Raw genomic sequence first — 23349 nt, forward strand, 5'->3', positions numbered from 1 at the left:
GCATTATTACCTTCTTAATTGTAAAAAATTTAACTACTCTTCATTTTTTCTTTCCTTAACTCTTCCTCCTGCTCATCCCTATTTGCCATCTCTTCCCATGTTTACACACACACACATACACACACACACAAACACAGTATTTCAGGAGTAAACTGATAATCATGTTTAGAGTGAACTGGTTCCTGTCTTTGACTCTATGTAAGCTTCTGTGATGCCTCCAAGGAGTTCCGTTTGGTTGAAGATAACAATGTCTTGAAAATAGAAGCATAATTAAAATCTGCTATCAGTAAACATGTACATGGCAATATAGCATAATGTATGCTCTTTCTGTTTTGTAGTTATTATCAAAGGACTTAATCACTCATTTATTATTTTCTTATCACTTTCTTTTTCAGTGTGTAGTCTCCTTGAAAGCAGAGAGTGTTTTTGTAGCATTTAGACCAGTGACTTTCATGTGGTAAAGACTCAAAATTAAGATTAAAATAAGTGAACGTATGAAGGAGTTGGAGCTGCATGAAATGTGATATAGGAAAGGCTGGGAACAACGGAATTCAGAGAGAATGGGTATAGGTGTGTGGTTGTGACCTTATTCTCAAGGGTACAATACTCTCAAGTGGCAGAGTCACAGGTCCTTGCACTTAGCCTCACATGTGACTGTTCTGACCACAGGCACCATATACTCTGTCCCTGATATCACTCCTCTCAGATCTCATTTAGTCTTGTTATCTTTTCTTATCTCCAGGCCTTTAGACACTCAAAAATTGGGTCATGATCTTTTTCCTTAAATCTTCATGGTACAAACAAGTGTACACAGGTCTGGTTTTGTGGGTAGAAACCTCTACATGCTGATGTAGCATTGTGTTAGAAAATAGTAGGCTCTCTATGTTTGTCACTGTACTAGTGTTTATTGTAGAGGAGATGATCTCAGTTCATGTGATATGGGGAATTGATGGAGCTGATAAATGGAAGATTTTCATGTTTTATAAAGTACCCGAAGTGTTAGGCTTAGCAGATGACCAACCACAAACACAACTTAAGTAAATTTTAGATTTATTTTCCTAAACATTTTTTAAAAAACTTTTGGAAATTATTTTCATTTTTATTTTGCAGTTAGTTAAACATTACTAGTACTTTTCTATAATTTTTGAACTCTCAAATATAGCATAGAATTTTATTTATTTTGATTTATACCACCTTCATGGAGTTTACGTTTGATTCTTACAACAGTCATATGCCATAGTTACTTTCTTATATACTGTCTTCATTGTGTAGAAAATCTCAGATCAATTCCTCTTAGGTATCCAAAAATGTTCTCCTTTTTTCCCCTCAAATTTTATGTGTGACATTTTTACTTATGAAATCATTTTTGTCTCTAGTTCTATCTGTGTGTAATATTTCTCAAGGAAAACGTAATAAAAATTGCCAGATAGGATTGGCCTGCTGTGGGGAGTCAGGAGAAGCAGTGGCCCAGGGGGGGCTGGTGGACAGAACTGACTCTAGAAGTGTATATTCTGGACTCTTCCAGTGTCATCTGCCTCTTCCTAGTTTTGGAACCTTAGTCAAAACTCTTTTACTTCCTAAGCCACACTCTGTAGAACAAGTGTGACTATGGTATCTTTCAGAGTTTCTTAAAGCTAAGTGACCTAACTTTTGTAATTTCAAACTAGTATATTAACACAACCCTTGAAAATCATCTTTGCAACCCCAAATTAGTGCAACATGCAAAAGGTAAGAAACACATAGATGGGTGAGAGGGTGGGATGGGAAGAGAGAGAGATCGATCCACCGAAGAGATTGTAAATTCAGTCATTGATTCAACAAATATTTTTATAACTTCTAACTTCTTTCCAGGCATTGTCCTATGTACTGAATATAGCAGGAAACAAAAGCCCACCTTCATGAAGCTTGGATTTTAGATGTAGGAAATGACAGTAAGCATTTATATTTGTATTTATTCACACACACTCACATACTTATGTTCGTTGGTCATATATGTTCTGGAGAAATACAGACTCAGCTAAGGATAGTGAGTATACCCAGGGAGGGGAGGGGAAGAGAGGGATGGTGCCATTTTATATAGGGTAAGCTGAGAAAACCTGTTAGAGAAAGTGCCACTGTTTGGAAATATGAAGGAAGTGTAAGAGCATTTATGTTGGGAGAATACAGCAGGGGAAACAGAAAAAAAAAAAGGCACCGGGATGGAGTTTGGATCACACTTGGTGTTTAATTGCCTATTAGATATCCAAGTAGAGATGTTACTAGTTCTAGGATAACATATATCTGGAAGACATCAACAGGTCAGTGGTATTGCAGATATGGTACTAAAAGATAACTAATGAGTTAGATAGAAGAGAACTGAGAACTTGGTCACTGTAATATTTAGAGGTTAGGAAAATAAGGAAAAGGCAACCTTGAAAATTCTGAAGGTTTCTTGATGGGAATAACATCAAGAGAAAGTAGATCCTAGAGGCTGCCTGAAGACAATTTTCAAAGTGGAAATGATTAGCTATTCCAAAAGTTGAATAAAAAGGGAATAAAGTGAAGTGTGAGAATACACAGTTGGTAATGTTTTTCCAGCAGGATTTTGCCCTCTATTAATTTGAAACTATTGAAAATCCCTGAATATGTAAGTGCTAGGAGGTGTAACTCTAAAATACAAAGGGAAATAATTATAAATGTAGAAAATCAAACAGTTCTGTTTGATCATCCTCACACAGATAACACCTTCAAGTAAATAGACGGGTCACCACATCCACCAATCTACCTTCTAGGTTTAGGCAAAATCAAACTCCTTCAGAAGTCCACAACATCGGAGGATATATCTGTCCTTTTTTATCACTTTACATATGTCACCTAAAAAGTGCTCAGTAAATGTTTGTTGAATGAATTAGTAAATCAGTTGGATAAGTGAATGGAGTTATGCTTCTAAATTTTTATTTACATAAATGCTTCTCAGATGTGTAATTTGTCAAGATGACATGAAGCTAACATTGTAGTATATTAAATCAATGACGACATAACACCAAAAGTGTAAAGGCAGATAGTTTGTATTTTACAGTTTATACATGATTCAATCAGGTTTCTTTGTGATCATCCCATTACTAATCAGTTATAAATATCCAGATGTGTGGAATGAAGATTTTTAGCATCTTTTTAACATGTATATTTCTGACAGAATCTTGAAAACAATATGCTTCTGAATCTAACAGTGGAAGTTGGTTTGTGGTTTTTGAATTAGATATTGTTCTTCTGTACTTGTAAACAGTTAAACACACACAGGTGGTAGAGACTGCACCGCTACTACATGCTGATCTAATTAATGATACAAATGACCCTTAGGATAGCAACTTACATCTGCAAACTGTTTCAAGTCCTAACTGTGGAGATGCTTGTGAAACATCTTACCTCTGGCAATAATAGCTCACTCTTTGCGTTAATTTGCACATGGCTAACTTTTTTTGGAGGCCTTGTTCTTTAGTCCTAGGCTGTTGGTGCCTTCAGGCCATCTGGTATGTGGTGACTAAGCTAGTTCCAACTGCATCAAGTCATTGTAATAGCTGTCTGAAATTACTTAGCATAACTAAGAATAGAGGTATAGAAGTTTCCCTAGAAACAGTGAGATGCGGCTGCATAAGAGTTAAGTTTTTTGAGTAAGAAGGAAGTATGCTAAAGAATTGAAGACCTCCTGGAAACTTAAGGTTCTGCCTTTGGTTTGAACTGGGCACACTACAAATTGCATATATTTTATATTGTGTAGAAAACTTCCTAATAGTGTAATTGAATTATATAGTAACTGAAAATGATGTGTAAGTTTCCAAGTTTACATTTCTCATATATTGACTTGATACTTCAAAATACAGAGGAATTCTTAAATCTCTCTTTTGATCCAGTGAACTAGCTGGTGTTGAAGTATGGTTACTTTATGAAAAATTCTAGAAGACTGAGTCTCTGTAATTTGGCATTGTGAAAATCCAGAGGCAGCAGCAATTTTGGACTTAAAAAGACTTAAAATGAAATATTCCTTATGGTTAATAGGGTCTTAGGCAACTAAAACAGAATTATCAATAAATCATGATGTAAAGATTGGTGAAGCTGTAAATTTTTAGAGTCCTTCTGTTACAGGGCAGGGTGAGGGGCACCTCAGGACCCCCCCAACCTGCCTGCTCTAAATAGGTTCTTCCATCGACTGCATCAACCCAAAAAAGACACTAGTGCATAAGACCTTTAATGGAAAGGAATTTTAATACAATTAATGTGCAATAAAGACAAGAGAAGGGAAAGAATAGAAAATAGTTTCCACACAACACCCAGAGTTACCCATCTCCTTGTGGGAAATTCCCATCCAAACAGGGTTGGGCCAACGCAGTGCCACTGAAGCCTGATAGTTTGGCACAAGTCTAAGGCACCTTCTAGTTGGGGCCCATAGAAAGGCTGAAGGGGCCAGACAATTCTAGAAAGAAAAGAAGCAAAATTAAAATCAAGATTAAAAACTGTCATTATTAACTTCCTGATGGGTCTTTTACCCACGTCTGTTTCAAGTGTTTCCTTACATGTTCCCCAATCAGGGCTAGGAAACAAGCTTTCTGCTCCATGTGCCTCCTCCAGGTCTCTATTTAACTTCTCCCAATTTCCTCTCCAACTTCTCCTTCTTCCTCAGCTGTACCCTTCCTTAGGTGGGGTAGGGAACCTGGAAGCTCCTCTTTTGCTGGGTGGGGACAACCCTGTGACATGTCCTTCCAACAGGAGTCTGTTTTGCCATCTAAGAGAGTTTCATCTTTTCTTGAACTTTATTCCTAGTAGTTTGTGAGTGCGTAAGTCTGATGACAGCTTATTTACCTGGAAAAGCTAGCTCTTTAATTTCTTTTCTTTGCACTCATTTTTCCCATGACTTCTATTTGATAATAGGCTTTAATTTTTAAGTTCCCTGTCTTTGTAAATTGCCCGTTTATAAATTTGCCAATATTGCTGTTTTGTGATTTTCATGGAGTTTTTTCTATATTCTAGATGAGAATGCCTTATCATAAACAATGAGACATTTGCATGTGAACTTTTTGTGAAGCCTTCCTTGCCGTTTAACTTTGAAGTGGTCAAAACCATCAAATTTGCTATTAAAATTGTGCTGTTGTTGGGCCTCCCCTGATGGTGCAGGTGGTTGAGCGCCATGATGTGAGGCTGTCAGCAGCGCCGGTTCGATCCAGGCCTGCCGGCGATGTCCCACATGGTGCAGCAGACCTCTCCTGTCTTGGCCGTTGCTCCCCTCAGCAGTGTATTTTGTCAGTCTGCCTGTTCTGCTCCCCGCTCTCTCTGGTGAATTCTCTCACCCTCCCACACATCTGGCCTGTACCCCAGTTCTTGTATAAAATAAATAAATAAATCTTTAAAAAAAATTGTGTTGTTGTTTTATTTCTATCTTATATATTCCTACCTACTCTGGAATTAAATTCCTATATGCTGCATTCCTTTTCTTTTAGCTTAAATATTTTCCTAGTACCAGAAACATTTGGGTTTTAATTTATTATAAAGGGAATATTTTTAATCAAAATTTATTGTTTTATCATTGGTTTCCAGTACCATATTATTTCATGACTTTTACATCAGCATGTGTATAGCTTTACCTACCCAGCACCAAAATTCTAGTGCCATTACAGTAAAGATAACTTTTTATTAGTTGCATCTACTTTCATAACACTGCAATAAGATAAAATAGTGTATATGATGCAGTTTTTTACAATTTAATGATAAATTTTGATACTTGTTTTCTGTGTATTTGAAAAAAATGCGTTCTTTATAGTTCTTTTTTATATATATTTTATTTTTATATTCCCCATACAATTGCAACCCCCTTATTTTGACCCCAATCCCTCCCCTCCCCGCCCCCCATTCCCCATAGAGTGTCTCTGGTTCATAGTTTTTTGTTGATTTTGATTTTTACTCTTATAGTTATTCTTTTTCCTGCTCCCTTATTTAAGTTTTCTAGATTCCTGCTATCAGTGAGACCATCCAGTATTTTTCTTTTTCTCTGACTTATTTCGCTGAGCATGTTCCCTTCCAGCGCCATCCATGTTGCTGCAAATTGCATGTGTTTATCTTTTTTGAATGCTGAGTAATATTCCATGGTGTATATGTACCACATCTTCTTGATCCAGTCATCTATTTTTGGGCATTTGGGTTGTTTCCAAAGCTTAGCTATTGTAAACAGTGCTGCTATAAACATAGGGGTGCAGGTGCTCTTTGGAATTGATGTTTTTGTGTCCTTTGGGTAAATACCTAGGAGTGGAATTGCTGGATCATATGGAAGCTCTATGTTTAGTAGGTCCAGAAATCTCCACACAGCTCTCCATAGTGGTTGGACCAGTTTGCATTTCCACCAACAGTGCAGGAGAGTTCCTTTTTCTCCACACCCTCGCCAACATTTGTTGTTGCTAGTTTTTTTAATATGTGCCATTCTCTTTATAGTTCTTATCACTAGCTCATACATGAAACGTGAATATTTTTCAAAATATTTCTTTGCTTTTTTTAATTTAATTAATCTGTCACGAGGCAATTGTGTGTTAAAATACCCAACTCTACTGTTTATTTCTCCTATAATTATGTCAGTAGTAAACATATTTTAAGTCATATTACTAGGTACATCCACATTTATGGTTTTTCATCTGTTTGATCTGTATATAATTTCCTTTTTTTATGACTTATACTATGAAATCTATGTTGTTTGGCATTAGAATCATCATCCTGGCTACTTTCCTTACTTCTATCTTTAGTCTTTCAAGAGATAAATATGGATATGGATATTGATAAGTCTGCTAGAGAAAACCAATTGCTTTAATTTGTGTTTGTGTAAACCACTGTAATAGTGTTCTTGTATGTTCATCAGCTAGTTTAATGTTTACATTCATTTAAATTAGTATGTTAGGAATTTTTATTCTATCATCCAAATTTTTTTATTTTTGTTCCAAGTTTATGCTTTATTTGCTGCTTCTTTCCTACTTTACACTGAAGTAATCAAATTTTCCTTTCTATTCAAAATTTCTACTTTCTTTATATGTTTTTAATATTAATCAGCTCTTTTTGGTATTAGTTTTTTTTTTTTAATTGCTGTTGAATATTAGTCCACTGCTATATGAACTGGTTTTTCTTTTTTGCCAATTCACTTCTTAATAGACATCTGGGATGTTAACTGTTATGAGTAAGGCTACTCTGAACACTTGTGAATAATTTTTTGTATAGACATATGTTTTCATTTTACAGTATTAGTGCATGAACACATTAATTTTTTACAAATTATAGCCTGGGGATAGATTGCTTATTTTTGCAGATAAAGTTTCAGTGGAACACAGTCACCTATTTGTTCATCTTTGGCTGTCTTGAAGCTACAGTGACAGTGTAGAATGGCACACTACCTAAGATATATATTATTTGGTATTTTAGAGGAAAAAAAATTGCTCTATGGCCCACAACCTAAGATATATATTATTTGGCATTTTAGAGGAAAATAAAAATTGCAGACCCCCTTGTAGATGCTGTGGATTCTATTACATTCCTCCAAAGATTGTTTGTTAAAGAAATTAAGTTTGTTAAATTCAACCAAGTAACTCTATCTTACCTTTTGTTGACAGTAGTTCATATCTTACATTGGTTCATTCTTCCCATATCTGGCGTAATTTAGTATCCCTCAGGTGTGTCTAGATCAGGTACCAACTAAAGACTTAAGCTTTGCTGACTTTCTTTATTTTAGGATTGTCCCTTTGGTTTTGGCAGCTTTGATGACCCCAGTGTCTGTGTTTGAGTCTAAAATGATGGCATGTTTTTCAGTATTTAGTCTCCCCCTCTTCTGCCATGACCATAGGCCACTCTAAGGTCAAAGTTAAAGAGATGGTAAAGTCAACTTGTACAATCCCTCCAGCTCCCTCCAAAATTTACCTGCCTTTGTTCACGCTCCACAATCACCAGAAAAAATTGCTACTTATATCCACAGTTGGTGGTTTTTATCTAAATGACTGTTATAAGTTGTCTGGAAACTTACTCCATCATTCCAGAAGGGAAATCTTCCTTTTACCTCTCATACTAGAAAATCCTTTACTGGTTTTCTTTCATATATTTTAAATAGCTCCTTCCTAACTTTTTCTTCTTTTCTTGGGAATTTCATTAACTGGATATTGACAGTTACAGTGTCTCTAAATTTCTTCTTATTCCCTGATTGTTTTAGCACTTCCTAATGTTTTCTACTGAGGAGTCCTTTGCAGTTTGTTGCTTCATTTGTTGGCTATGCATAAATTACATTTCCCTTTACATATCTATTACACAATTTCTGCTACTAGTAATAATATTGAAGTTTGTGCCATAGGGAAGGTGAAAGAGATTACCCCAAACTTATATAACTGGCAATGATCAAAATCTTTCATATCATAGTTTTTTGAGATTAATAAGCTAAATCTCTAGCAGTTCTTCCCACTAAAAAGAATTCATAATAATGGCAAAAATTCAAATGTTGCTTTATATAATCAACATTTATTTAGATTTATCCATATTTTTATCAGTTCCTCTGCTCACCAGTCATTTGCTTTTTAGACCTTTTCTTTGAAATCATATTCCTTCTTGAAGTACATCATGTGCTTTTTTGAGTGCATCATGTATTCAGTTCCTTATGTTTGTGCCAAGATGTTATCTTTGCCAATTTTCTAATCTTAAAAGAAAACTGAACATTTCATTGTTTTCTTATGGTGTTTCCTATTGATTTTTGTAGATGTCCATTAATTGTGAAGACTTCTCGTTTCAAGGCAACTGTGCTAAGATTTTTTTTTTTCTAATGAATGCTTGTTGAATTGCATTGAATGTGTTGTATCCATTGATATAAAAATCAGGTATTTTAGTTATTGGATGTACTTGATTGTATTAGTCAAGTCTCTAATATTACAAGAACTTTGTCTTTCAAGGGAAAAAACAACCTGGTCATGGTACGGTGCATTTTTGATACATTGCTGGTTTGGGTATCATTAAGTGTGTTGAATTGTGTTCCTTTTTTTTCCTGTTCTCTAGAGAGTTCATGTACACTGAGATTCCAAATTTCTTGAAAGATTGTAAAGTTTTTGGATGTATTTTTTGTGGGAAAGTTTTTAACAGTCAGTTTTAACTCTCCAATGGTTACAGAGTTGTTCAGCCTTGCTTTTTCTTCTTTAGTCCACTTTAATGTTAAATTAAAAAAAATTCTAATTTTTTTGTTTCATTTAAATTATTGTTTACTGGCATAAATTTCACATCTCTATTTACTATTTTGACTTTATCTGTAGTTACACCCTCATTTTTTAATTCCTAATATTCCTAATTATTATTGCCAACTTTTTCTTGATTGATTTGCAATCTTATTAGTGTTTTTAGAAAGAATATTTGACTCTTTGTTGTTAAAGTTTTAAATCCCATGTCACTCCTCCTTTTAGTCTTCTATCCTTAATAATACTAGGGTGATCTGTGATAGATGTTTTTTAAAAATATTACCCCATAGTAAATTACTTTTGCAGTCATTGTTAAATATTGAAATTATACTTTTGAAGATTGTAGAAGAACGAGGAGTTACATGTTCCAGGTTTAATTATTACTTCAGTATATATGCACTTAAGATGTTTTTTAACAAATAATTTAGAGAAATCTTAATGGAACTATTTGCTATAAAGAAAGATATAGTTTATCTTTGCAGTAAACTTCATGTTATTTATACATAGAGAGTTAAGCTTCCATTTATGTTATTCCATTTAAAATAGATAGTATTTTTGTGTAAACATTTTAAAAACCTACTTGAGACAAACATCAAAATTTTTATAAGCTTTTAACGGTCTTTTATTATTATAGAAGAACAAACAAGGAAAAATGCATTGTTTTTATTAGTTTGATTCAGAGTGCCAAGTTATGCATCTATACTGGATTCCTTTGTAAAGTATTTTAACTTTTAAGTTTTTTTTTTTTTAAATTTATTTATACAAGAACTGGGGCACAGGCCAGATGTGTGGGAGGGTGAGAGGACTCACCAGAGACAGAGCGGGGAACAGAACAGGCAGACTTACTGAAATACACTGTTGAGGGGAGCAACGGACGAGACAGGAGAGGTCTGCTGAGCCATGTGGGTATCTCCACAGCCAGCAAGGATCGAACCGGCATTGCAGAGGCTGTGGACAGCTTCACAGTGCTGTGCTCAACAGCCTGTACCACAAGGGAGGCCCTTAAATTTCTTTTCTTAACTGACATCTTAAGTATCTCAACAATTAAGCTGAAAAACGTATTTGACTCTGACTTCAGTAACATATGGAGAGTGTTTATTTCTAACAAAATACCCAACTCTGCCCCTTATTATCTTAAGAAAGGACTTGATGTCACATAGCTCTATTATCACACATCTGATACATTCCACTTTTCTAGGTAAAAAGAGTCCTTGCTGTTTCTTCAACATGTTCTTACTTTAATTTTGACAGTTTGGTTTGAAATCCTGAATCTGAGTTATTTTTAAGAATGAGACTAATTTACTTAATGTAAGATCCCTAACTAGACCTGCAGAACATAAAGAGCAAAGAGATCTTCTCTATGAGATTTATTCTACATGACTGTGCTTATCTTGAAAAGCTGCCAAGTTTGCTTTTATGCACTCAGTGCTTCAAGTGGGAATCAATTAGAATACCTGCTGTTTTGAATAGCAGATAATGGTAAAAGGTCAGAATTTAGACCACCAACAGTGTTCAACAAGCAGCTATTATTCTTAAACTACAGTGGAGAATAATTGCTTTTTTAGTTCAATATGCACTGGGTAACTGATGAACTTGACTAAAATAACACATGTTATAACACAACTTAGCTTTATTCAGTGTAAGTAAAACAAAATTCTTCTTTGGTGCCAAGTCAGCATTTGACCTCATGAGTTTGACCTCATGATAAGTATACATTCTTAACAGAAGGTCTTAGGAGGAAAAAAAAAATCCTTAGGAACAAAAATTCTTAAGTTAGACATCCACTAATTCAAATACAAATATATCTACAAAAGCGCATGATGAACTTCTCCGCTTATTTTCAAGAGTCTAAAATATTGCAAAGAAGCGTTTTGATTTGGACATTCTTTAAAATAAGTTCCTGGATGAATTTTTGGTAAATGATAGGTGAAAATAAAAGTGCATAAGTTAAACTGAAAAATATCCCCTCTCTATATATATCTTAAAAGATATATTTGTGTAAAATATTTTGAAATATTTTGAATATTTGAAAAAATGTCATCACAGCAGATAAAAGAATATAAATGAAGTTTATCTTTCCATAGACTATTAAATTTTTAAGAGCTTACAAACATTCCACAGATCAGAATTTTCAAATAAAGAATAGGAAAATCTCATTTTGGAAGTTGTGACAATTTCAGTATTGGAGTTATAACAGACCTGTGTAAAATGTTTAATGTATCATTCCCAAAGTATTTAATATATTTGGGTCATGAGTTAGCTTTAACTTTGTAGTGATTTTAGTTTGTTTTGGATACCATCACCAGAGTAAACCTCCTAAAATAACAGTTTCATCAACCTGCTGGTCAACTACTAAGTGGTTTCGTTTTCCCCAAATAAGCAGTTCCTAGTCCTGTCATTTAAGATCTGGTTCTTCTATCTTCAAAATCTTGTTTACTAACATTTCATTAGATACCTGCACCCATTACACTGGTCTTCTCCCTCTTTCATGATTTGTTGTCCATATCGCCACATGTTCTGTCTCTGCGACCTGTTCTCTTCCACTCTCTTGTCCTATTATCTATATCAGTAATAGGACAATCATTTTCAGTGTAGATTATTGTAACCACCTTTTTTTAAAGATTTATTTATTTGTTTGTTTGTTTGTTTATTTATTTATTTATACAAGCACTGAGTACAGTCAGAAGCGCAGGAGGGTGAGAGGATTCACCAGAGCCAGAGTGGGGAGCAGAGCAGGCAGACCGACAAAGTACTCTGCTGAGGGGAGCAGCGGGCGGTAGGGGAGCAGCAGGCGAGTGATCCTCACCTGGCGGCCGGGGATCAAGCTGGCACTGCAGAGGCTGTGGACAGCTTTGCAGCCCAGCCCTCAACCGCTGTGCCACCGGGGAGGCCCTCCTACTGTAACCACTTTTAAATGTCCCTCATGGATTTCATGTTTCCATTCTATTTGTTAATAACTGATTATATCTAAAATGCTTGTTATCTTAGAGAAATAGGAAATCCTTGATAATCTGCCAGTTGTCAACAGAATTATGGTTTCCAGAGGAGTAGCTGAGGGAAAGTGTAGACTGGTGAATGGTGACTGGATATTTGGTGGTGGGCATGATATGATGTATGCAGTTGCTGGGGTGAGAAAATGTACAACTGAAACATGTAAGAGTTTTAAGCTAAGGTAACCTCAACAACAACCAAAAAAATCTGACAGATGTCTCTTTATCTCTGTGTCACCAAGTTAACTACAATATAGCTGTGGGTTAGGTTTCTAACATTTTCACTTCTTGCTCTGTGCAGTTATATTGTTGATATGTCTCTGCTACTTAGTCCTAGTATTTTTTTCATTTCCTTCAACTTTTCCCTCAAAGAAAAGCTCATTGTATTCTGGAGTTTTAAAGCCCATACCATAAATACATTTACTTAATTGTTCTAGCTTGGTTCCTGCAATGGTATAAATAATAATTTTTTAACTCAAATTTTTCTCTTGTAGTTAACCTTGCATCATCATATATGTTTCATTTAAGGAATTTCTTAAAGGTTCAGTTTTATATTAAGCAAATTTTCTATTATGTGTATCAATCTTCAGCCACTGTAAATTATCCATGTACTATTTCAATTATAAGTTTAATATTAAAATCTCCCAACACATATTTTTATTCAAATCATTTCATTTCTATTAAAATAATTCTTCAAAAACTACTTACTTTAAAAATGTGATACTTCCTCTTACTGGTTATTGTGCCCTTGATTTCAGCATGTTATTTGCACTGGATTGTGGTGTAAGGTAGAAGGTGAGAAAGAATGCAGAACCAAACTAGATCCACCAATGGATGGAACAGATTGTGACTCTGGTAAGGTAAGTCATTTGCGTTGCCTAAAGTCAATGAGAGTATTAAATGAAACATAAGAAACTTGCATTTTCTTCTGTCAGTGTAACTCACAGGATATTTTCTTCTGCTGGTAATATGTGTACTTAATTATGGAATACTTTCAGTGTATATAAAATTTTCAACATTTCCTCTATTTTTAATTTTAGCTGTTACATTTTTAAAATCCATGCTTATTTTGTTCATCTCAGTGGTTGTTTTTATTGTTTTATCAAGATAATTCTAAGATGCAGATTTATGTAATATTTGAACAAAAAAAGATTTTTTTGCAATGAAATTAAACAGGTAAAATAAGCACAAATAAGAATGTGAATAGTAGAACTCAGAGCTAATGAATTCATGCTAGTGCTTCAGGAGAGCAACTGAGTATATTTAATTTCCCTTCTAATTTAAAAAATTATAAAAGATTCCATTTGGCATTTTGGAGATTCGTAAATATCCGGCCATCTAAGTTGTAAATATCCGACCATTCTAAGTGTTTCATTTACTTAATTCATGTACATTATTTATGTACGTAATCAGATCACAATAATTGTTATTGAAAATTAATTTTTGAAGAATATCAAATAGATGCATCTCAAATAGAAATAATTATGGTTAATTTAGTTCAAAGATAACAGTTAAGTAGTTTACAAAATTTTCTAATTTTTATTATGTGGAAGAAAAGTAGAAACTATCAATTCAGTCATCATATGCAAGATTAGAAATCTTGTCTCTGAACATTAATTTTTATTACATTTGAAAAGAAACACCAACATGCAGACTCTAAGCATTAGTTTAGGTGAGTTACTTAGTGGGAAAAAGTTAAGTTACAGGGCCACCCCAGTGGCGCAGTGGTTGAGCGCTGGGTTACGAAGCTACGCGCAGCCTCTGCAGCGCCGGTTCAATCCCCAGCTGCTCCTCGGTTACCTAAGGAGGGTCTCCCCGGCTGCTCCTCGGTTACCTAAGGAGGGTCCCGCATGGCGCACATACCTCTTCTGCAGTCCACTGCTCCCCTCAGCAGTGTGCTTCAGTCCTTCTGCCTGCTTCGCTCCCCGCTCTGGCTCTGGTGAATTCTCTCACCTTCCCGTGCTTCTGACTGTACCCAGTACTTGTATAAATAAATAAATAAATCTTTAAAAAAAAAAAGTTAAGTTACATAGAGTGCTATTTCAAAAACACATCAATTGAAAAAATAGAGATAAAAATAGAAATTTAGGGTTTCCTTCATGGCACAGGGGTTAAAGACAGCAGTATCAAGCTACTGCCACCCAATGCAACATGAGTTGGATTCCCGGCCAACCAGGGAGCTGACCCACATGGCACAGCATACCTCAGCCATGTATTTCAGGCGATCTGCCTGTTTTGTTCCCCACTCTCTCTGGTGAATTCTCTCCCCCCCATACCTCTGGCTTACACCCCAGTTCTTGTATGCATAAATAAATAAATCTTTAAAAAAATAGAAAGTCAGTCATTCCACTTGGAGAATATTCTCTAAGTGGAAGTATACATGTGCACAAGGATGTATGTGTGGGCATCTGTGTTCATGGGCAACATTCACACATGTACATACAACCATGCATGCACAAATGCTTTTGTTAGGAAGCACTATACAGTGGTGAGAAATGAGAAATAAAAATATTCATCAGAATCATTATAGTGTAGCTGTTGCCACAATGAAATAGATCTATTTGTAGTAACAACACATGATGGTTAGTCATAGGTACATGGATACTTTATGCCACCAGTTGAGATTTAAGAAAAACAGCTTATAGACAGAGGTGATTACATTCATTTACACATCTCATGTTTAAAAACCCATTTTCCATGGGTTTAAAAATATAAACTTCAAACTTTAATTAGTAGTTAACTCTTAGGAGGGAAGTGTGATTGATGGGAATAAGGGCACGCAAGGTGAGGATGAATGTAAATTTTCTGGATATTTCTGGACTTTTTGACATCAACATATAGTCATTTATTGCTTTATGATTTCTTTAAAAAAGAAAAAGTGTACAGTTATTAAATCCAAAATATTTTTTCAAGACTAGAAATTTCTTATCACTAGATAAAAATCAATGAGAAAAAGTTTCTTGAAGGGGAACGTATGTGAAATAACATCAGTTATTACAGACTTTGCCAAATAGTTTTCCATGTGCTATATGGAGAGTCAAAATTTGGGTCTTTTTTTTTTTATTTTCAGTAATACACAAAAGTGCAACATGTGTATATTGGACAAGCCTCATAGTATTATTCTGAGTAATTTATTGTTTGAATCATAAAGTTCTGCACTAGTAATATTTTCATCATCCCTGAAACATGAAAACAGCAATAAAAGATAACCAAATATTCAATCATACTTCTTCAAATATCAACAACCCATTCATCTTATGTAGTTTTTAAACAATATAAACATCTCTTCATTCTTATAAACCTATGTCCTCAATTTGTTCTATTATTATTTTTTCTCATATTTATGGAGCGATTTGCATTGTTGAGGTCTCTAAAATAAATTTATTCTTTCAGCAACCCAAATTGTAATTACTCATCAAAAGTAAAATGTTTCATTTCCCTACAATTGTGCTAATGATATTCTTTAGTGGTTCTGTAATGCTTTCTGTATTGAAATAACTAATGAACTTCTCAGTTCCACAGGCCATGTGGGCTTCTTCAGATATCCATCTGTTCCAGCTGTTGTAGCAGCCAAGTGCTGCAGTGCTAAAATAATTGAACACATGCAACCTTGCTTTAAGCACCTCTAGCTCAATACATTGCAAACCAAAAAACAAAACTGGAAATTTTGCAGTTCTTTCATTCTAGTGATATCAGTCTGGCTGCTTAACTAGCTCATCTAGGAATATATAATCAAGTCTGAGAAGGTGTCTATAGAATTTTATAATTCAAAATGATTGTGAAGGTTGTATTTACTATTTATAGACAAAATTCTTCAAAGTAAAAGTAGTCTGCTTTCTTCTTTTCTCCTTTTCTCCTTCTATTATCTATGTTTACATTTACATTTATTTATTTTTTAAAAAAGATTATTAATTTATACAGAGATTTATTTATTTATTTATTTTGACTGGGAACAGTCAGAAGCACGGGAGGGTGAGAGAATCCACCAGAGCCAGAGCGGGTAACAGAACAGGCAGACTGGCCAAATACACTGCTGAGGGAGCAGCGGGCATGGCAGGAGAGGTCAGCAAGCCATGTATACACCCTTGCAGGTGGCCGTGGATCGAACTGGTGCTGCAGAGGCTGCGGGCCTCTTTGTAGCCCAGTGCTCAACTGCTGCACCACCAGGGGAGGTCCTACATTTACATTTAACACAGGTTTAAGAGTTGATAAATGATTTGGTAAAAACCAAGAAATGCCCTTTTTTTATTTAAAATACTTGCTAGGTATTAGGGACTAGGAAAGGGAAGTTCAATACCAATGTCTAGAGTTTAGACTGTTTTTCAAGAATTCTATATATATTAATTATTTTTCTAAATCTAGATTATTGATGTTGCCATCATGATTCTTTATTATAAAAAATGAACTCTGATAGCTGTAAAATAAAAAATTTGCATACATACAAAGTTTATTGCTTTCTTTATGTCACTTCTTTCATCCAATATTGTATATACAGGGCTTGATTAGAAAATGATCGTTTTTCTTCAACTTCTTCATGGACCTCTTGTGATTTGGGCACTTTCATGAACTTCTAGACATATCCTCATGGAAATTTGAGAGAATAAAAAACAGGATACTTTTTAGGTCATGTTTTGTCTCAGAAATAATCTATATTCTATATTCCCTTAGCATTTTCATAAATCAGACTGTACTCAGATAATGACAAATTCCAAGTTTTTAAATCATATATAATTGACTAAAAATATAAAAGAAACAAAACACTGTTAGAAAGTTTATGAAAAGCATCATTAGGATCATTTTATATACAAACCCAATAGAATCCACTGTATAATCAAGCAAAGCATCATTTGACATTTTCCTCAATGTTGAAGCACAGTAGTGCATACAAGGAACAAAAGCAGGTTCTCCATAGCTTCACCCAGAGATCTGGTTTATCTGCAAGGCGATTGACCTTAAATATCACACTATAATTTCTTTAAATTTCACTGATATGTGTGGGCAAATTGGCTTACAAGACTGTTTCCATTTCTCTTCTTCCGCCAGATATGGTCTGGTTTAAATGATGTGCAGGTTTAGATCCCAGTGTTTCCCAGAGTATTTTTAGTTTGCTATGAACTCTAGCCCAACCTTTCAATGCCAGCTTGCTGCTAAATGGAACTATGATATGCACTCTGGGGAAAATAAACACCATTCAAGGAGGCCAAAACAGTTTGACCAGTTGAAATTTGTCAGCTTTCACTTTGGATTTTTTTTTCGCCCATGAATGGCATGACATTGTTAACTTCTTAAAGCCAGTGAGTTGTTTAAAACTTTTACAGGGTCTGTTTTTTTCATGTTTTTGCAATTTGAAGGCTGAATCTTCTTAAAAAATTCTAATTTATTTAACAGCAATCAGTATATCCATATATTCTAGATTGTAGAAATTCATTGTTTTTATGACTAGATTTAAAATTTCTTGAGTCAGAAAAGGTTGAATTTATAATTTGATATTATTAGAGAAAATCTGTTTTATTGCCAGCTAGACACATATTTTAGCTCAAATAAAGCTATGTAGCATAGTTTTCTACTACTGTTGTTATTGTTAGAATTAACTTTTATTAAAATCATTAGTACGGGCTATGAATTGTGTTTATTGCTTTATTCATCCCTTGCAAAGTGTCTGTTAAGTCAATATGATTATCATTCACATTTTGAAAAGGGAAAACTGAGAATGTCCCTGCAATTTCCTCAAGATTCCTTAAATATCATGTTGCCATTAAGGACAGAAAATTAATTAGGGCTGCACGAATCAGCTTTTTCAACCTCTGTCATTATGCAGACATTAATATAAATTTTTCTGATCTTATTCTCGGTATCATTTTTTCAGTACTTTTTTTTTTTTTAAGATTTATTTATTTATACAAGAACCAGGGTACAGGTCAGATGTGCGGGAGGGTGAGAGTATTTACCAGAGACAGAGTGGGGTACAGAACAAGCAGATGGACTGAAATATACTGCTGAAGGGAGCAGTGGGGGAGACAGGAGAGGTTTGTCCCACCATGTGGATTGCTCCACGGCTGGAGGGGATCGAACTGGCACTGCAGAGGCTGCCGACAGCTTCACAGCGCTGCATTCAACTTGCGCCACCAGGGAGGCCCCCCCCATTTTCTTCAGTACTTTTTACCTTTAACATGTTTGCTGTGAACATCATATATCTGATTTTCCAGGCAAAAGTTATTACCATAATCTATCCACCAAGACCTGGTAAACATTCCTTGGTAAAAAAAGAAGTAGCCCCTTTTGAGCTTCTGTTTACAGATAATAAGGAATATAACATCATTATATATTATGTTTATTGTTATATTTCTCTTTCTTAAATACCAAATATACTATAGAATAAATGGATTAAAATGGCAGAATTTTAAAATGTAATTGCTCAAGTCTTTCGAATAAACAGCTCTCAAAGGAAAACTTGCTATAATAATATTTGAGTATGATAGACTCTTTAAGAAAAAGAGGCATAGTTGCAGCAGACCTCTCCTGACTCATCCACTGCTCTCCTCAGCAGTATATTTCAGTCAGTCCACCTGTTCTGTACCCCACTCTGTCTCTGGTGAATCCTCTTACCTCCCACTCCTCTGGCTTGTACCCCAGTTCTTGTATGCATAAATAAATAAATCTTTTTTAAAAAAAGAAAAGAAAAAGAGGCATAAAGGAAAGTATTAAAGTTAAATATGCTTTTTTAATTACCAGGAAGGAGAACAGCCTAAATCACTGAAGTTTCAGATAAACAGTGCTAAATTTGCTAAAAAGTCTGCTACCCGGTAGTGGTAAAAGAAAATTATTCCTTATTTTCATTGTTATATATGATTTTCTGCTTTTTTTGTTTGTCTCTTTTGAATTATTATGTTTCTTTGAAAGGGTTAGTTGTTCCTTTTTTTCCTGTCTATACTCTCCCACATTTCCTCTTCACCCTAGCTTCCTCACTAAGCACTGAGTTCTCAGGGCTGCAGCACAAGTATCTATGCATTGTCTGCATGGTCTCTGAGAACTGGGAGATCGGGACCATATTTTACTATGACAATAAGTAGGTGCCAAACTCATTTTTTTGTTTTTTAATTTCCTGTGTTTGGACTCTAGTAGATCTGATTTAAACACAATCCCAGTGATTTTTGTAGGCCAGTGAATGATTTTCCATTGTGCCCTGATTTGTTCACCTAAGACATACCTTTTGGAATAGTGGTGTAAGGCTGGAGAATGTAGCAGCAGGATGTCAGCCCCTGGACATGTGGCCGGAGAGTGGAGCATGTGGAGTCCATGTAGCCGGACCTGCAGTTCTGGGATCAGCGGTCGAGAACGCAGATGTTCTGGGTAAATGCACAGTTCCTGAGTTGGGGAGGGCACTTTTCAATTCTGATTTGCACAGGCTTTACTGACAGACCATGTTGGAAGGCAAAAGGAGCCCCTCAAATGTTACTCCATGCTCCATTTTGAAACACTAAAATTCCTTAAATTGTGTGATTAAAAAAAAAGCTCCCTTTTTATAAAACAGTAAGAGCAAACCTCTAGGAGTAATAATTAAGTGATATTCAGGATAGTAAATCAAATAAAATGTGTTTAAATAAACAAACATGTATTTGACAAAGCATGGTGACGTGAGACTGTAGGAAAATGATGGCAATGCAGGACTGTAATATGAGGTTAAATTGATCAGAACTGTAAAAATATGCTCTTTTAAAAAAGTGTATTTGTGGATTTCCTACTATTTCTAATAATTTAATGTACCCACATTTTCAAGAGTAGATTTAATATGAATGTTTACCCTTATGATTTGTAAAATGTTTAATGAATAGTTAATATGAAAAAACAGTGATAAAATTGATTATTTGTACTGTCTTTTCTAGGCTAAGTTCTGAAACAAGGGATTGTAATGGTCCCAGAAAACAGTACAGAATATGTGAGAATCCACCTTGTCCTGCAGGTTTGCCTGGATTCAGAGATTGGCAATGTCAGGCCTATAGTGTTAGAACTTCGTACCCAAAGCATGTACTTCAGTGGCAGGCTGTCATGGATGAAGGTATGAACAGCCAGATCTTTGCCTTCTGAATTAGACTTCAAGGTTTACAAAGTTTTCCAGAAGAAAAATTAATGTTATTTTACAGATTATGTTCTATGTATTTCAAAACTTTATTTTTCCACTTTTACTGATATGTAACAACCATGGGCGATCACTAAAAAAGTTGGAGAGAGCTATCACAGAGATTGGTAGCTGCCAGAGGAGAGGGGTGAGTGAAATGGGTGAGGAAAGTCAACAGTACAAACTTCTAGCTACTAAGTAAGTAAACAAACAAGTCATGGGGATGTAGCTTACAGTCTAGTGACTATAGCTAATAATACCGTGTTGTACATATCTGAGAGTCACTGAGATAGTAGATATCAAAAGTTCTCAGCACAAGAAAATTATTGTAATTATGTGTAGTTATGAATGTTAATTAAACATAGCATGATGTTCTATTCACAATATATGCATATGTCAGGTCATGTACATCTGATACTAGTAAAAGTTATATGTCGATCATATCAATTAAAACAACTTAAAGATACAGGTAATACTAAGCAGTTGTTATATCAACTAAAATTTAAAAAATGACAATAAATGAATGCTGACAAGGATGAGGAGAAACTGGAGAGCTCATACATTCCTTATAGGAATGTAAGATTGCATGACTACTCTGAAAAAAAGCTTGGCAGTTTCTTGAACAACTAAATATGCCCTCATCATACAGTTGAGAATATGCAGTCCTGGGAATTAAAATAAAAATCCTACATTCAAGTTCCCATAGACATTTTATTATCAATAGCTAAAAACTAGGGGAAAAAAACAAAGATTCTCATAGCTAAATGAGTTAAACAAACTAAGGTAAGTCCATACCATGGAATATTATGCAGCAATAAATGGGACAAAATACTGATATATGCAATGATTTGATAGATTTCAGATTATTATACGAACTGAAAAAGAGTCAAAAAGTAAAGAACTGTATGGTTTCAATTTAATGACATTCTTGAAATGATAAACCATAGAGGTGGAAAACAGACATTACTAGTTTCCAGGACTTAGGGATGGTAGTTGGGAGGATGGATAAACTTCATGCTTATGGAATAGTTCTATATCTTGACTGTGATGGATGGTTATAAAATCCACATGTGCTAAAATTGTGTAAAATTATGTACACAGAATATGTATTATAATTCCACGAGTTTTGCTGTTACCTAATAGTTTACCATTGGGGAAAACTGGATGGAAAGTACATGTCACCTCTCTCTATTATTTTGCAGTTTTCTCTAAATCTTAACTATTTCAGAATTAGAATCTTAAGGAAATTACTTCTTATCACTTAAGAAGCCTGTAGTCAGTGGGTTGTGGGCGAAAGTTTGCAGTTGACAAAATGGACTTAATTTTATCACCCCTGTCTTCTTTGTTTCTTTCCTTAGTCAATTTGGAATTTCCTTTCCATCATTGCAATAACATTGCTGGTCATAGCTTAAATTCTACTACTTCTCAATTTTAGTGTAGACATCAGACAAAACTCTTCCCTCACTGAAAGCATCTGAGTACACAGCACTAATGGAAGGCATTAAACAATAGGGCATGGTGTTCTGCTATGTAATTTGGAGAGGGTTATGTTCTCATCTTCTTGCTATAAAACAGAAAAGTATAGTTATCTCTATAGATGGTCCATCTTCTTTCTGCAACATAGCAGAGTTTTAATTTCTCCTCTTCAAAGCCAGATCTTTCATCTCTGCCCTGGGTGCTGCTAGCCCTGTCTTCCCTTCTCAGCTATCTTATTGATTACTGCTACTTTCTTTTATATATTTAATCCCTTTTTCCAATAGATCATTCACTTTCAATATTCAACATTTTTTGACTCTCCCTAAAAAATATAAACCTTTTTCAGATTATGGCCTCTTCCAGCTGATGCACTTAGACTTAGTCCTTCATAGACATCCTTCTCAAAAGAATTATTTAAATTCCAACCTTCTGTTTCCTTCCTTTCCATCTGGATTCCACCAACAGAAATCTCACTAATGTTATCAAGGACTTCTATGGAAATTAAACCTAGTGACTTCTTTTTAGTCCTCTTTTTACTTGACACTGCAAATACATTCAAATAATTGATGACTGCTTGTTTCTTAAAACACTCAGGTACCCTTATTTCCATGGCAAAACACCATTAGTCTTGCCACTATCTCTGATGTAGTCCACTGTGTATTCCAGATGCTAATAACTTTTACTCTTCATTTTCTTTCTTAGGCAATCTCATCTATTTCCATGTCTTCAAATTTGAAAATTACTCATGAATATTTATCTGCAGCCAGATATTTCTTTTGAGCTCCAAACTTGTATATATAACTTCTACCTGTTATTTCTACATGATATCTACAATTTAAAGAGTCAATGCATGATCTTAACCCTTCTAACCCATGCCCATTTTGATCTTCTTTAGTGTTTCCTATTTCAGCTAGGGTTATTTATTGTCTTTTCAGCTGCACAGCCCAGAGACGCATGTGTGTCATTCTTAACATTTCCTTCTTCCTTTCCCACCTGTCCTGTACATCACTATGTCTTACTTGTTTTACTTCCTGATAACTCTCCACTGCAACTCCAATTACCAAACTAAGCCATAAATCTTCATCCTCAATTTCCGCCCTCTTTAATCAATCGGCAAACTCCTCCAAACCTTTTGATTACTACTACCAGTTTATGTTCTTGACTGCACCATTTCCAACCTGGATTTCTCAAACAGCTTCCTTGCCATCTTCCTTGTTACAGTTGACACTCCTTCCAGGCCCCGCTCCTCATTTCAGTCAGGTGCTATTTTATGAGGCCGTTCTCTCAGTCACTGCACCCTTTCCCTTCCATGAGTCCCCTTGCTCTCAGGACCCACCTCAAACTTCATGACCTGGTTTATTAGGTCTTCTCCTGCCTCACATCTATCTTTCCTTTTGTAGTCTCTTGCACAACCAAGCTGAATTTCACTCTACCTGCCACGTACTCCTGTTTCTGGACCCATAAGACATACTAGAGGTGTTTTGTTTTGTTTTGTTTTATTGTCATAATACTTTTTCTTTCTCAAACTTTGATCTCTATTTCACCATCATTTATTTAC

General features: G+C 35.0%; 1 protein-coding gene across 1 annotated transcript in view; it reads left to right on the forward strand.

Moving 5' to 3' along the window:
• The window catches only part of ADAMTS19 (ADAM metallopeptidase with thrombospondin type 1 motif 19), a gene marked incomplete at its 3' end in the record, with an annotated part of 230285 nt that overhangs the window by 131034 nt on the left and 75902 nt on the right, over window positions 1-23349 (forward strand). Inside the window, exons 11-13 of the mRNA XM_084252833.1 lie at window positions 12958-13059; window positions 19419-19549; window positions 20083-20255. Coding sequence (XP_084108959.1) covers window positions 12958-13059; window positions 19419-19549; window positions 20083-20255 — 406 coding nt within the window. The remainder of the gene's footprint in view (window positions 1-12957; window positions 13060-19418; window positions 19550-20082; window positions 20256-23349) is intronic.

Source organism: Talpa europaea, assembly GCF_964194135.1.
Source record: "Talpa europaea genome assembly, chromosome: 13".
Lineage (NCBI taxonomy): Eukaryota > Metazoa > Chordata > Mammalia > Eulipotyphla > Talpidae > Talpa > Talpa europaea.